Source organism: Pagrus major, chromosome 6 (genome assembly GCF_040436345.1).
Source record: "Pagrus major chromosome 6, Pma_NU_1.0".
Classification (NCBI taxonomy): domain Eukaryota; kingdom Metazoa; phylum Chordata; class Actinopteri; order Spariformes; family Sparidae; genus Pagrus; species Pagrus major.
This window is the reverse complement of record NC_133220.1, coordinates 11905569-11919335: the sequence shown is the minus strand read 5'-3', so window position 1 is coordinate 11919335 and position 13767 is coordinate 11905569. Positions and strand designations below refer to the sequence as shown.

Below are 13767 nucleotides of genomic sequence, written 5' to 3'. Positions count from 1 at the left end.
GCCGGGCGTTTTAACGCTGACAGCGAGAGTCGTGACCTAACCTGAGATGTGTATTTGGCAGCTTTGGACCACGGTGATGTAAAAGTCGTTTGTAAAACACAGACCACCTGGAGAATATTCAAGATAAGAGGCAGCCAGGGGAGAAAACTGTCAATGATCATCACCACAAACTCATTTTGAGAGAGAGAGAGAGAGAGAGGGGGGATCGATATGGCGCTGAGAGAGTTAAAAGTTTGTCTCCTGGGGGTAAGTCATCATTGATTTGTATCTGAACACGTATGTTTGTAGTCTCGGGTGTGTAGCTGAGCCATACCTTCCTCTCATCTGACCACAGCACACTGCTGCACAGATCTGTTTACATGAGTTAAATGTGTTGATACCTGCGATCAGGCTGGTGACAACACATACATGTGATTTCAAACACACCTGCTGTCATTATTGTACTTGGGGGTAACATGTATGCATGTCTAAACTCCATATAACAACAGCATTAACAGTATATTTTCTCTACCAGCACCCTGTGAACACAATCCTGAAGTTACATCCTCTCCATCATCTACTAAAAAGATCCAGCTGAAACAGTCGATTAATCTTTTAGCCGACCGATACAAAATTAATCGGCAACAATACTGATAATCGATTAATTGTTTAAGTCTGTTTTAAGTTAAAAATGCCAAACATGTTCTTGTTCCAGCTGTTCAAATCTTAGGATTTGCAGATTTGTATCACTTAAGGCATTTACAGTTGTCATCTTAGGCCACCGGCATTGAGTGCTTGGCATTTTTCCCTTTTTCTGACGTTTTACAAACTAAAACTATTCACCAAACATTTGCAGATAATGATGGCATGGGACGGTGTGAAAATTTCATATCACAATCCCGATAATCATCAAAATATTCTTGAAACTTTAAAATGAAAGCTTAACTCACACTAAAACATACTGGAATCTCTTTAACCTCACATTTCTTTTGTAAGAATCTTAAATAAGTCATCATAAATCATAATAAAGGATACGTTATATTGATATGATGATATTTACACACATCCCATTTAACTTGTTTCTGTGGGGGAGACATGATGATAGGCTTAGAAAACCATAGGACTGTACGTCGGCAAGCTAGACATGTGAAGATGGTCACTCGATTCACGATTATCCCAATAATGAAGTTTCACCAAGGTTAACTTACGGTGAGTTTTTATATTTGCGATCTGCAATAACATCTTTCACTATCCCATCCCTTGTTGCAGCCCTAATCCTTACGTAACTCTCCCAAATAAAATGACTGCAGACACTATTTTCATGTATTCGTCACAGGAACAATATTCATCCTTGTCTAGACTGCTTATGAAAACAGCAAAAGCTATAATTTTGCAGACCAATGTCCCACTTAATACATCCCTGCAGTATCATTCTCACTTCTTCATCTGCTAATACATTAAAAATACATGTAAGCTGAACTCTGTCAGTCACGTTTTAGCTATCAGAAAGTAACAGGCCCAAACAGGAAGGAAGATGATGCCACGAAAAAGCAATAGTCTCTGGGCGTATCGCCAGAGAATGTGTTTTTATAGTTGTGTGAATATACTTCTAGGAATTGTTTCTGACCGTGTTTAGAAAGCATCCTCTCTATTTTGTCTCTGCAGGACACTGGTGTTGGGAAGTCGAGTATTGTTTGGAGATTTGTGGAGGACAGCTTTGACCCAAACATCAACCCAACAATTGGGTAAGTTCCGGCTGTCGCCCACAGTAGAATAATGTTCATGACCTGTTTCAGTGGTTTGTGTCTACATCCTCATGTAGTCCGGTAGTTTCTGTCAATCACTTGATGAGGTAATTCATTCCAGTTAGAGCTGATAGATTTATTTTTTTTATTCAGCAACAATTTGGATAATCAATTAATTCTTTAAATCACTTTTCAAGCAAAAGTTCTCTGGTTCTAGCTTCTCACATGTGACGAGTTGCTACTTTTTCTTTGTCTTTTGTGATGATAAACTGAATATCTTTGGGATTTGGACTGTTAGTTTAACAAAACATTTGAATACATCATGTTGGGCTTTGGGGAATTGCATCACAGAATTCTTTCACTGTGACTCTGACACTTAGGGATGGGACGATATAAGATTTTATCACAACATAATTCAAGATGATTTTATATGTTTCTGAACCATTTAAAGAATTTTAAGCCACATTTAGATGATTATTCGGACAATATATTGATTTGAAATTATTTTGGCCAGGATAATTGTGACATAAAACGTTCATATCGTCCCATGCCTGACACTCTATAGACCGATCAATGAATTGATTAATTCAGAAGATAATGGACAGGTTAGTCAGAATAACAACAGTTGTTAGCTGTCATTTCATTAATTTACTAATCAGAGCTGTGGGTCAACACAAATAAACAATTTTTCAGACAATACTTTGTGACTTGTGAGATGAATCTGTCATCATGTTCGACGATGTGATCAGTATTAGATTATGGTCAGTTCCAGTGTCCGATCAATACATATCAGCATCGCCAATATTATTAACCAATGTTAGCTTATCCCAGATGGATCTGTGCCAGTATGTCGACCAATAAAAACAAGAAATTGCATGTCTGAAGTAAATCACAAACAGCTTTGCTATTACACTGAAAAATGTATTTCTCAACGGTGATTTATCTGCAGATTATTGGCAGGTGTGTACAAAGTCAGAATCCTTTTTATGATCCAAACCAGATGTTGATATGGCCTCAAAAATATAGTATTGTTTAGTTTCAGTTCTATTATTCGTCTATATTTTGTAAAAAAAAAAAAAAAAAAGTCATATTTTTGTAATGTAACTCAGTTTATTAATCATGATCAATCACGTTTCTCTTCACCAGGGCATCCTTCATGACTAAGACAGTGCAATACCAGAACGAGCTGCACAAGTTCCTGATCTGGGACACGGCAGGACAGGAGCGGGTCAGTAACATCCGCTGACGGTTTGGCCTCAGCTTTTATTTTTTGAATAGATTCATGTGTGTTTTTTGCTTTGCACAGACAAACTGCAACGGCACAGCGCATCATTTTCAATTTGCGTATTCAAAAATCATCTAAATCTTCACATGTGGCCGTTAAGGAAGTGAGAGAGCTCCCCACACGTGCATGTACCACTCCCTGAAAGAGCCCGGGGTGAAAGTGAAGAGTGCAGTTATTCCTTACTCCTGATAGGGGGCAATATTGACCTTCTCTAGGTAGAGTTCTACCCCCTCACAATAACCTCCTTCTTTCAGTGCTCTTGTTTTAGGACTCCCCTTTTCCATAGTGTAAATGACGTGTGCGGTGTAACAGATTTACATTCTTTAGATCGGTGAGTGGCGTCTGTTTAGTTTGGTAGAAACATCAGCACGTCCGTCACGATTTGTCCCTTCGGTCACCTCTAATCTCTGTCCTGCCTCTCACTTCTTCTTCCTCATTGCATTCATACATTTTGAGACACAGATAAAGGAGTGTCATTGCTTTCCTTTTGTCTTATTTTATGTTGCATACGTGTCTCAAATGTTTTGTTCGTTGATATCCCTCATGTCCTGATGCCGGTTCTGATGCAATCCACACTCCTGTGTGGTCAGAGAGAATACTTGCAATTCCCAAACACCCACACAAAGTTTAAGACTGAAACTAATGCAGATGATATGCGATAAAAGAAACCAGATTCAGTTTTTGCATTTAAGCATTTGTAGCGTAAGGAAGTACTCTCTCTTTTGACTCACACCCTGCATCCTGCATTTCTCTGCATTAGCTTTCCACATCGCTTCCCTTTTTCTGCCCTTCTCTTTTCCACAAGCACAATCCCCTGTTGTCATAGTGTCTCATCCCTGCTGCTGTCCTCTCCAGAGAGGTGAGATAAGATGCTGCCGGTCTTTTATCCTCCTCACCCTCGGGGGCCTTGGCTTCTTCACTGCCTTGAGCGGACAGCAATGCAGCCCCGTTTAAGATAAGATTGAGAGGATGAAACCCAAGCTGTCTCAGCCCACCGGCGTGTGCTGCTACTGTGTCTTATCTGAGAGTCGCTGCAACTCCACATGTCCTCTTTTTTCCCCCCGCTTTGTGTTTTCTTCTGTGGAATATTTCTTTTCATTTCTTCTCTTGGCAACAATCTATTTTTCTTTTGTATTCTTTTCCATTTTCTCCACCTTTTCACATCCCACAAATCCACGTTTTCACTCCCATGTGGTCTCTCACTTTCCCGAGAGGTTCACATATTTGCAGAAAAAAGTAACAACATTCCTCTGGTAGGTTTTGAATGTGTCTGTGTTTTCATACAAAGCTGCTGTGGTATTTTGAAGCCCTTTCATGGCTTGTTTTCTAACTTCTGCGAAGCTTTGGCCGCTCAAAATCTGTTGAGTTGAGAAAGGGGAACACAAAGCCCGCCAATGCACATGGAAGGAGCGAGTAGAGTGAAAAGGAAAGCTGTGTGATTTCCACAATCCATATCTCGGGACCAGATGAGGCCTTACATCTGAGCCCAGCTGTCAACAGCCCATTGAGGCCTCCCCGTTTGACTGTTCCCTCTCAAAACAAGCAAGAGGAACCTTGCATCCAAAAGGAAAAGGAGGGTTCCTTTCATTATGCACCTAGCTTGTGGTTTCAGCAATTAATCTGCACTCGCAGGGCATCACTGGGGCTGTTTTCTGGGCTGCTGTGTGGCCAGACGTCTGGCCTCGCTGTGATTACTCTTTGGGTTAAGGCAGAGATAGACCACACAGGACTGGTGGTGGTGCGGCCGAACACTAGCCAATGAAACAGACAGCACTCTCCTCAGTGCCTCTGCCAAATATCCCAAGTTGGATTCCCGTTGGCGGACTTGGGGCCAGTAACAACTATAATTATGTGGAATGTGTGCTTTCCTGAGGTAACAGTGTCACTCCAAGATGGATAGTTTATTCCATCGTATTGTAAAGGAAAATAAAATTGGCGGGAAGGCGGGGTCATTCCAAGTGAAGGTCGTTTGCAGACACGGGTTGTTTCTTTTAAAATAAATATCATTAGTTAATACGTGACACATGGTTTCATGAGGCTGCTAAAAGGCCCGGCCCAGTGTGTATTGAAAGAGGGCATAAAAAGAGGCAGAGGTTTGAAGAGGGAAAATAACCCGTTCTTAACTTTCATATCTTTAGATTTACTGTAGGTTTGCTTTCCAAACAAGAGGCTATTGCTCACATTTCAACTGAACGGAGATCAAGAACTAATAGTTTGGTGAGTTAAATTGATTCATAATCCACTTTTTATGTTGAGGTGCGCTCAGTCAGCACGCAGTTGCTGTTGGATGTGATGGACAGCCAGCCAGGTGTAAGTTTTACTAGGGATCTGCACAATTTGTCAACGAGTTGATTTAATTTTGCTCCCATAAAATACTACTCTGTTAACTTTAAAAAAAACAAACAAAAAAAACTTATTATTATTATCATTTTATTAATGCATAGATTTAAATAACATATTTTGACATATTTAGAACCAAAGTGTTGCATCTTCTTTGTCAGTTTTGCTGTATAAAATACGAGCATCAGTTACTAATCTTAATAATGCCAATTAGCTTTTGTGTCTAAGATGTAATGTACACAGTATTTTTCAGACAGTGTTTAACCTATAGGTTAAATTGTGCTCAGTTGTACTCAAAGTTTAAGGTTTTTTTTTACTCTTAGACTGGTCGAAGTTGAAACTTCCGTTTAAATGGGAAATAAGTTGTTAGGAACATTCCTGGAAAAGCTTTGCAAATATATTTATAAGTATTGAAGAAGTAAAACAAAAAAAAAACCTGATGATGGCGCTAAGGGGAACATGAATATCTGAACCAAATTTAAAGAAAATCCATTCAGTAGTTGTTGGGAAAACGTTAACCCTGTGGTCGCTCCAGAGTATCACAAAAGTTTGTGTTGTCCTCTGAGCACAGTAAATATATGATAATAACTTTATCTGTATAGCACTTTTCTATGTTTACAAAGTGCTTTAAATGGAAAAAAAAGCAGCAACAAAACTATAACAGACCAACAAACAAGATATGCAATTAAGAACAGATCAAAGCTTTGAATACAAATGTGTGCTGAACAATTTTAAAATAGGAATAAAAGCATACATTGGTAGCGATTCACATAAAAGTCTTTTTTTTTAGATTTGAAAGATGAAACTGATTTTGCTATCCTAATTTCCTCACACAGGCTATATGTTGCAAATGTCTTGGCATCCCAACACAATAGCCACTGAGATATTTCAGTAATGCCACTAACATGGCTGAAAACAATGTGTTTTAAAATACCAGCATTGTGACAGCAGGCTAATTGTTGAAGCCAGGTTTTCAGTGCGCATTGGAAAGTATTTTACCAGAAAAATACCAGAACCTGGCAAAAAGAAGAACCCCCAGCCTCCCAGTCAGCTCTCTCAGATTTAGAAATGCACATGTTGTTTTGATTAAGCAGGACTTTGAGATCTGTTGGGTGAAGATCAAATGTATAGTCTTCCATAAATATCAAAACGCTAACAGCCTTTGACACATTCTGCTCATCTTTCTCTTAATGGCTACCACATGTGTGAGGTACTGGTGGAAAGACTTGCCATACTTCCATTTTAAATAAAGCAACTTGGCTTATAGGTTCATAACACTGGGCCTTTGGTTCAGTAAAATGGTGTCTTTTTTGCTCATTTTAAACTCTGTCTGTTTGTTACAGTCTGTATTATTGAGCCTAATGAAGCTCACAGTGATGTAACCACTGTGGTCTGTGAGCCTGTGTAACAGATTAGCTTTAGTCTATGTAAAGCCGAGACACCGTTTCTTGATCTTCATTTGGTGTGAAAATGCATAATTGTACGATTATACATCAATGATATTTTTAGTCCTCTTTTCATCTCCAAACATGAGAAATTGGAGGGAAATCAAGGTAAACAGTCTTCAAAGATGAGCCGGGATTTATTGTCTCTGAAGAAGACCGTTTAAATTCTTGGTCTTTACTTTGATCATCATGTTCTGTTTCGCAGGGTGTCAAAGCTGTATGCAGACTTAATGATGCCAATATATCATACATTCTAGTTTAGGCTGAGGTGAAGGTCATTCAGAGGCCTCCTCCCTGCCCAACAGTGTCCTGTACTCTTCATCGCTTACCTTCTCTGTCTTCCCACAGTTTCGTGCTCTAGCACCAATGTACTACAGAGGTTCAGCTGCGGCCATCATTGTTTATGACATCACTAAAGAGGTATTTACTTTTTCTCCTAATCTAACTCTTGGCTATAAAGCAAATAAGCATATTACACAAAATGTGGCACTAAACCTTTAAACTTGCATGGGAGATATGAGCTTGTCTGCAGTATAGCATGTCGTTCCCCCTTCATCTTTAGGAATCCTTCCAAACACTGAAGAACTGGGTGAAGGAGCTGCGCCAGCATGGTCCTCCGAACATCGTGGTCGCCATCGCTGGCAACAAATGTGACCTGTCAGACGCCAGGTGAACCTGAAGTAGAGATAATGCTGCATGTGTCATGAACAATGCTGATGTTGATAATGGGATTTCAGATGTCTGGTGTAGACGGATAGAAAAAGTTCCTGTAAGGTAATATTATGACCTTTTAGCATCGGAATGATATCTGATGTTTGGCTTGGAAAAATAATTGTAATTTATTGTGTGAAGAGCTAAAGTGCATTCAGCTCAGTGAGGAGGAATATTGGCTCTCACACTGATTACATTTCTAGCAGCAAAGCTGTGGATTAAATAGTGCTTCATATTGACATAACTGAGGAGTAGCTAAAGATATATTGTTGTTATTCTGTACAAAATTGAAAAATCTCCCAGACTGGGATTCATTTACACTTTGGGTAACAAAATCGTCCATAAAATTGTGAAATCTTCCTCATAAAAGCTGCAGAACTGCTTGTGATAGTTATCAGTTAATGCGTGAAATTGTAGAATCTGTTTGCATAGTGCGACATCATAATAATTTTGACATACCTCTTGTATTTACAGGGAAGTGCCAGAGAAGGATGCCAAGGACTACGCTGACTCCATCCATGCCATCTTTGTAGAAACCAGTGCCAAGAATGCCATTAACATCAACGAGGTGTTTATAGAGATAAGTGAGTGTGTTTCTTGAGCTTTCATTGCATTCATTCGCCTTTACACCCTCAGGTCCCCATTAAGTTGTGGCAAATTAAGCATTGTGCAGCATTAAGATGTTATTCTTGTCTCCCTTTGTGCTTAAAAGCAGGCAGACTGTGTTGCCTGTTAGACGTACAGTTTCCAAATATTTCAGGAGTTTTATTAGTTTCTGTGTTTGGATCAGACCTCTGACAGCAATGAGCTTGTTCAGAATAAGTTATAGATAATGTCTGTGGGAGTAAAGCAGAATCCATTTAATCAGGACGTCTTGACACTTAAGTTCGAGATAAATTTGCAGAGAGGAAGCAGCTGATTCAGTTCTTAATGGCAACTGAAAGGCTGGAGATAAAGAGAGATGTACTTAATAGCTGTGTGCATGTAGTGTGTTCATACAGGTACAGAGATGAAGCGTACACACGTCTTTTGGCAAACTAAAAACTTGAATCACATCCAGTGCTGGATGTATTGTATCATTTTATCATGTTAGTAGGACACAGGTGGTTTTCCCATTCCTTACTAATAGTCTCCAGTGTGTACAGTAATATATCCTCATAGTATATTCTAATCTTTATAGTAGTTTTTCACTTATTATACAAGAAGTCAACATACTTTACTGTAATAAAAATTAAACTTTAAAGTGCAAGTGTTAATTGAAGCTCACAAAATGTTTGTCATAATATTTATTACTTGTATCTTTCACTGTTAAAGGTAAGCGCATCCCCGTTGTAGACGCAGCAGGAGCGACTTCAGGAAAAGGTTTCAAACTGGGACGGCAGGCCTCAGAGTCTCGCAGGACGTGCTGCTGATGATGCCGGTGACTGTCCCCACATGACCCGTGACCTGACCTTTGCTCACCCTCTGTGTCCCCGGCCTGCTTCAGCGTACAGACACCACAACAACACCCCTCTATCACTGATACCGGGCCGCAGCATCGCCAAACTGATGGCCGTAGCAAATCGTTTTCTACAACAGCAAATCGTCATATCGTCTTAGAATTGCTGTCAGGAGTAATACTTCAAGTTTACTGAGCTTTGACAGAAATGCCTGCATGAATACATTGATGTGTAAGTGAAGAACCCTTATTCATATCATTTACTGGCTTCTATTATGGACATCAACCTCTGTTTGGTGTATTATAGCCAGAGGTTTATCAGAGGAACTGAACAGCTACAGATTCATGGATTCAGAAGTTGTTTGTACTTGTAAAAAAATGCACAAATCTATTATCTTTCAACCAAAACATGGACTGAAAATGGTAAAATATCACCAAATTTATTTTGATAGTACTTAAGTTATTGCCTTTTGTTTGTTTGGGAGATCTCTCCCCAAACATTATCAACTTTATATGAAGGATCCATTTATACTGTCAATGTGTGTAATCACTAATTTATCATAAGATTTTCATGAAGGAAATTATGGTAGTCATCGGTATCAATCGCTCATTCTCTGCATTTTCAGTTTTTGCTTTTTGGAAGGATATTTTGAAAGTCAGTGATTCACCGTCTAGCCTGAAGGACTGTGCTCACTAAATTTACATTTTATTGTGTGATTGCTGTTTTCATCCAGATGTTTTTTGAGACAAGACGCCAAGTGGGTGTTTTGATGTCAATTACAATCACACGGTAAAACATGCGGAAATGAAAGGTGTGTGGGAGCCTACTTCCTTTTACATCAATGACGATTTACATGAATTCCAAAAAACATTTTAGGAAATGTGCTTATTCTTGTTCTTGCCAAGGGTGAGATGAGGATAGCGATACCATTCGAACTAGCAGCCGGTGAGATTTCACTAATTAACATGTTATATCTTTGCTGTTTTGCAGAAAAAACGAAAATTCAGTCATTATATACTAAAGTTGGAGCCTCACAGCAAAAACAGCATTTTTAACTAAAGTAAATGGGGACTTGTTTTGAAACCCAAGGCCCCAAGATTGAAAGCTGATTTGAAAGGATGTTATTTACACGCTTGTCGCGCGGTCGACCTCATGCACCTTCTACAAACTGGGTGCGTGCTACCACTTTTAGCTAGCAGCTACAGTGAAGATTTCCACTTTAAAAAATGTCTTTTAAAAATCAATTTGGGATCTTAGAGCTTCTGAAGACTTGGATTTACGCCGGACAAGCTGTAAGGTGCCATTTACCCACCTACTTAAGTTGTTGAGGAGAATGCTGCAACGCTGTTTTGCTCCAGAAATGTTTTGTGGACTTTGAAACTTCACCTGACTTTCTATCAGCATGGGAGTGAGTAGATTATGACTGAATTTTCCTTTATGGGTGACCTTCAAGTATACAGTATATCCCAAAACAAACTATTCCTTTAATTTTCAACCTGGTTTGTAGGGATATTTTAAACGTCACATCTCCCTGAGAGTGATAACAAACTGTTGTAAAATCTCGTCTCTGTGATGAGAACAACTGTACAGTCCACATCTCCCAATGATGGTGCCTTAATCAGGGCTGAAAATGCTGAGTCTTCGAGTTTATTTATAATATGGTAAATCTCCCAGCTGCTCCCATGTTCTACACGGGTCCACTTGTAATTACTGAGAAGGTATTAGCTGAATCCTGAATATAAAGTTGCCAGCAGTGCACGCAGTAAACTGCCAGTTCTCTCACATTATTACTTTAGCTTTATAATTCTCTAATCTTCTGTGCTGCTACTTTATGGAGGGGAGGCTGATATTTGTGAGGTCTCGCCAAATTCTTTAATTGTCCCATAAACATTTTTCCTCTTTCCTTTTCTTTTCACATAATCAGCACTGGCTCGCACATGCAATGTTGTTTTACTACCTGGCCTGCGATGAGAACAACTAGATCTGGAAACTAGACGTCGTTCAGAGTAAGCTCAGATTTTGGAGCGTATGATTTTCCCGTTGCAGAACGTCAAAGGTGCAGAATCAGACGTGGCACTGTGTCGACATGCTGACCCCTTGATGAACCGTAGTCTCCATTCTGCTCTGAATTACTGTATGTGCTTTGTTCCAAGGTCTGCTTTCTGATTTTCCTTTCTCCCAACTTTTTTTTTGCCTCGTTCCTCTAAATTCCAGGCACTTGCTGTAGGTCCAGCTTTCATTTTGTTTCAAACAAATATGGCGCAGTATACCACAGCCCTCTATACCACAGCTTTTCACTGTGCTCTATCTTCCTTTGACATTCATGAAAATCCTTACTACTCTGTGATCGCCGCGTCACAGTGGTTTTATTTGCCTCTTATATCGGCCTAATTGAATTTCAGGAGCAGTTGACTCATGAGCCCCACAGATTTATTAATTCTGTGTAATTTCATGCTTGTCTGTATCTCTTGAGTCCTTTTAGCCCCAAAACTTCTTTGCAAAGTTGCCAAACTCAAAAATACAGATGTGGGCTGAATTAGATAAATTTGAACCGTGTGCTTTTCTGTCACTTTATTTACCTTTAAGCATCTGAAATGTATCTGTTTTTGATGAGTTGTGTGCTAAAGCAGTGCTGCCTATTTCTTCAGGATGTTTTCTTGAGAGTGCAATAAGTGTTAATATGACAAAGGTAAAATGTGACCAAATCTGAGAAAGCAGTTACAGAGTGACAGTAGAGCACACACACTCGTACAAAACTGTGATCTCATTCCCTTCCGTCTCCAGCAGATGATGGTTTGTATTGACCTCGTTTCATGCTGATTTGATGACAGTTCTGCATGTGTATTTGATCAAGTAAGCAGTCGGATACGGCGAACCGAATCCCATAAAAACCAGAGTGGCATTCTAGGTCAAAACTTAAACTTGCGATGGATTTTGATTCACGCTGCTCTTTTTGAAAACGCTAACTCTAGCTCGTATGTAACACGGCTTCGGCAATTATATCAAAAAGGGACTCACTCTGGTACTCTGAAAGCTGCACTTTTACCTTTTGTATTAATTGGCCCTTATTACTAACTAACACACTGTCTGCAGTCCGTTATTAACCCTGTGAAATAACATCCTTGTAAAGGTACCAGACGTCTTAATGTCCCTTCTTGATGTTATTTCAGGTTTTGACTGTTTGCTCGGCTCTTATTGCGGCGAAGAACGTGGTGCCAAATAATGTCAACGCATTTTACTACACCACGCATAATTAACCATTTTTATTGTCTGTGTAATATGGTGATTTAAAGTGCTTATCACATAAATGCTTAAAAAAAATATTTGAAGTTTGATGATGACACGTTTTTTTGTTTTTTTTCCTCATTTGAAAACAGTTGGCATGGATAGAAATTGTATGCCAGTTTTGCATTGAAAAATATCAATAGTCTTGGGCTGGCCCTGGGAATGTGATTAATCTATATTATGTATATTTTTCAGTGTAGATATATACCATCAAATTGCACACAAATCAATATCTATATTCTATTCTAAGCCAGTTGTGTGACCGCAATAGACTTGTACACCATTTGCAGTAATTCCATCAGCATTGTAGTTACCATATTTAGCTTTTTACTATGTTTCATATTGATTGTAACAAAATGCCTGAAAACACTTGTTTGCAGTGTATTTCCAAATGTGTAAAAAAGGGAATTGTCAATTTGTTTACTAATAAAAGATTGACAAAAATATATATTTCCCCCTCCTGTGGTGTGTGTGTGAGAGAGAGAGAACGAGTGAGTGTGTAAATTCTCATGCAGTCTCTCCGTGTGAAGTTTCTCACTCCCTTGTGTCCCAGAAGAGATGTTTGCATTAATGTGTTCCTTGGGGGATAAAGTGACAATGTTGTTAGTGATTGGTTGTGTTGTTCAGTTGGCAGCCAGCCGCCTGGCTATATATACAAATATGACACTTGAGATGTGTGTTTGACTGGCAGAGGTCTTTTCACCGCACTCTGAATAGTGCTGAGAGAGCAGAACACTTATTCGACAACCTTCCCATCCTGTGCTAAACCTAAAGTAGGTCTACAGCTAAAATTATCCGGTGGGGGAACAGTTTGTGAATTTTTGTCCTTGCAAAGCATGTCTAACAACTATGTAGTTTGTGGAAAACATGATCGAAATGACTGTAAATTATTACACCTGTAATCAATAAAGGTGCAGTATGTAAGAATTTTTGTTTCAAACATTCAAAAGTTGATAAGCAAACTCCTGCACACTGTCTAACATGCTATAATACATCTATTGGTGACATTTGGTCTAGTACCCAAAAGTCACAAATACATTTATTTTTGTTTAAGTTTTCTTTGCAACTTTCAGTCTACTCGTCCCTCTCACGCCTGGCTCCTGAAAGAGATTCGCGAATGATTTTTTTCTGTTTAGCTTCAAACATTCAACAATTGAAAAACTAAAATGATCAACATAATGTGAAGGAATATCAGTATACCTCTACCAACCGCGCCTGAAAACCTCTAGACCGCTAACTTCGTGGCTGACTGAGCTAACAAGCTAACAGTTCGAATTCGACGGGTGGCCAATTCTTAAATATTGCACCTTTAAGGGCTCATATTTCTGAGGCATCAATATATTATTATTGAAGCGTTACATACAATTGTAACTTGTATAAAGTGGGAGAAAATAAAGGCTAACTTGACACGTGGAAAATCAACTGATTTATGAATTAATTAGAGGTACACTGTAATACTGGTGCAGTTCCAATTACTCAATTTGCCATCGAGCTGCTTTCTATCCAGGAGAACATGAGAGTGTTTCACGATGTCTTAC

The 13767-nt window shown here is 39.1% G+C and overlaps 1 protein-coding gene across 1 annotated transcript; it reads left to right on the top strand.

Moving 5' to 3' along the window:
* Nucleotides 1–128: 128 nt before the first annotated feature.
* Nucleotides 129–8997, top strand: rab22a (RAB22A, member RAS oncogene family). Its single transcript, XM_073467545.1, has 7 exons — nucleotides 129–246; nucleotides 1645–1724; nucleotides 2871–2952; nucleotides 7143–7214; nucleotides 7357–7463; nucleotides 7980–8089; nucleotides 8820–8997. Exons 1-7 carry the CDS (start codon nucleotides 211–213, stop codon nucleotides 8915–8917), a joined length of 585 nt encoding a protein of 194 aa, XP_073323646.1. The 5' UTR covers nucleotides 129–210; the 3' UTR covers nucleotides 8918–8997.
* The last annotated feature ends 4770 nt before the right edge of the window (nucleotides 8998–13767 follow it).

What these genes read in the sequence shown, in the direction of transcription:
- rab22a (XM_073467545.1), top strand. Translation starts at nt 211, where the DNA reads ATGGCGCTGAGAGAGTTAAAAGTTTGTCTCCTGGGG. An exon ending in TAAAAGTTTGTCTCCTGGGG is followed by an intron (nt 247 to 1,644) that starts GTAAGTCATCAT and finishes TTGTCTCTGCAG; the next exon opens with GACACTGGTGTTGGGAAGTC. An exon ending in AACATCAACCCAACAATTGG is followed by an intron (nt 1,725 to 2,870) that starts GTAAGTTCCGGC and finishes TCTCTTCACCAG; the next exon opens with GGCATCCTTCATGACTAAGA.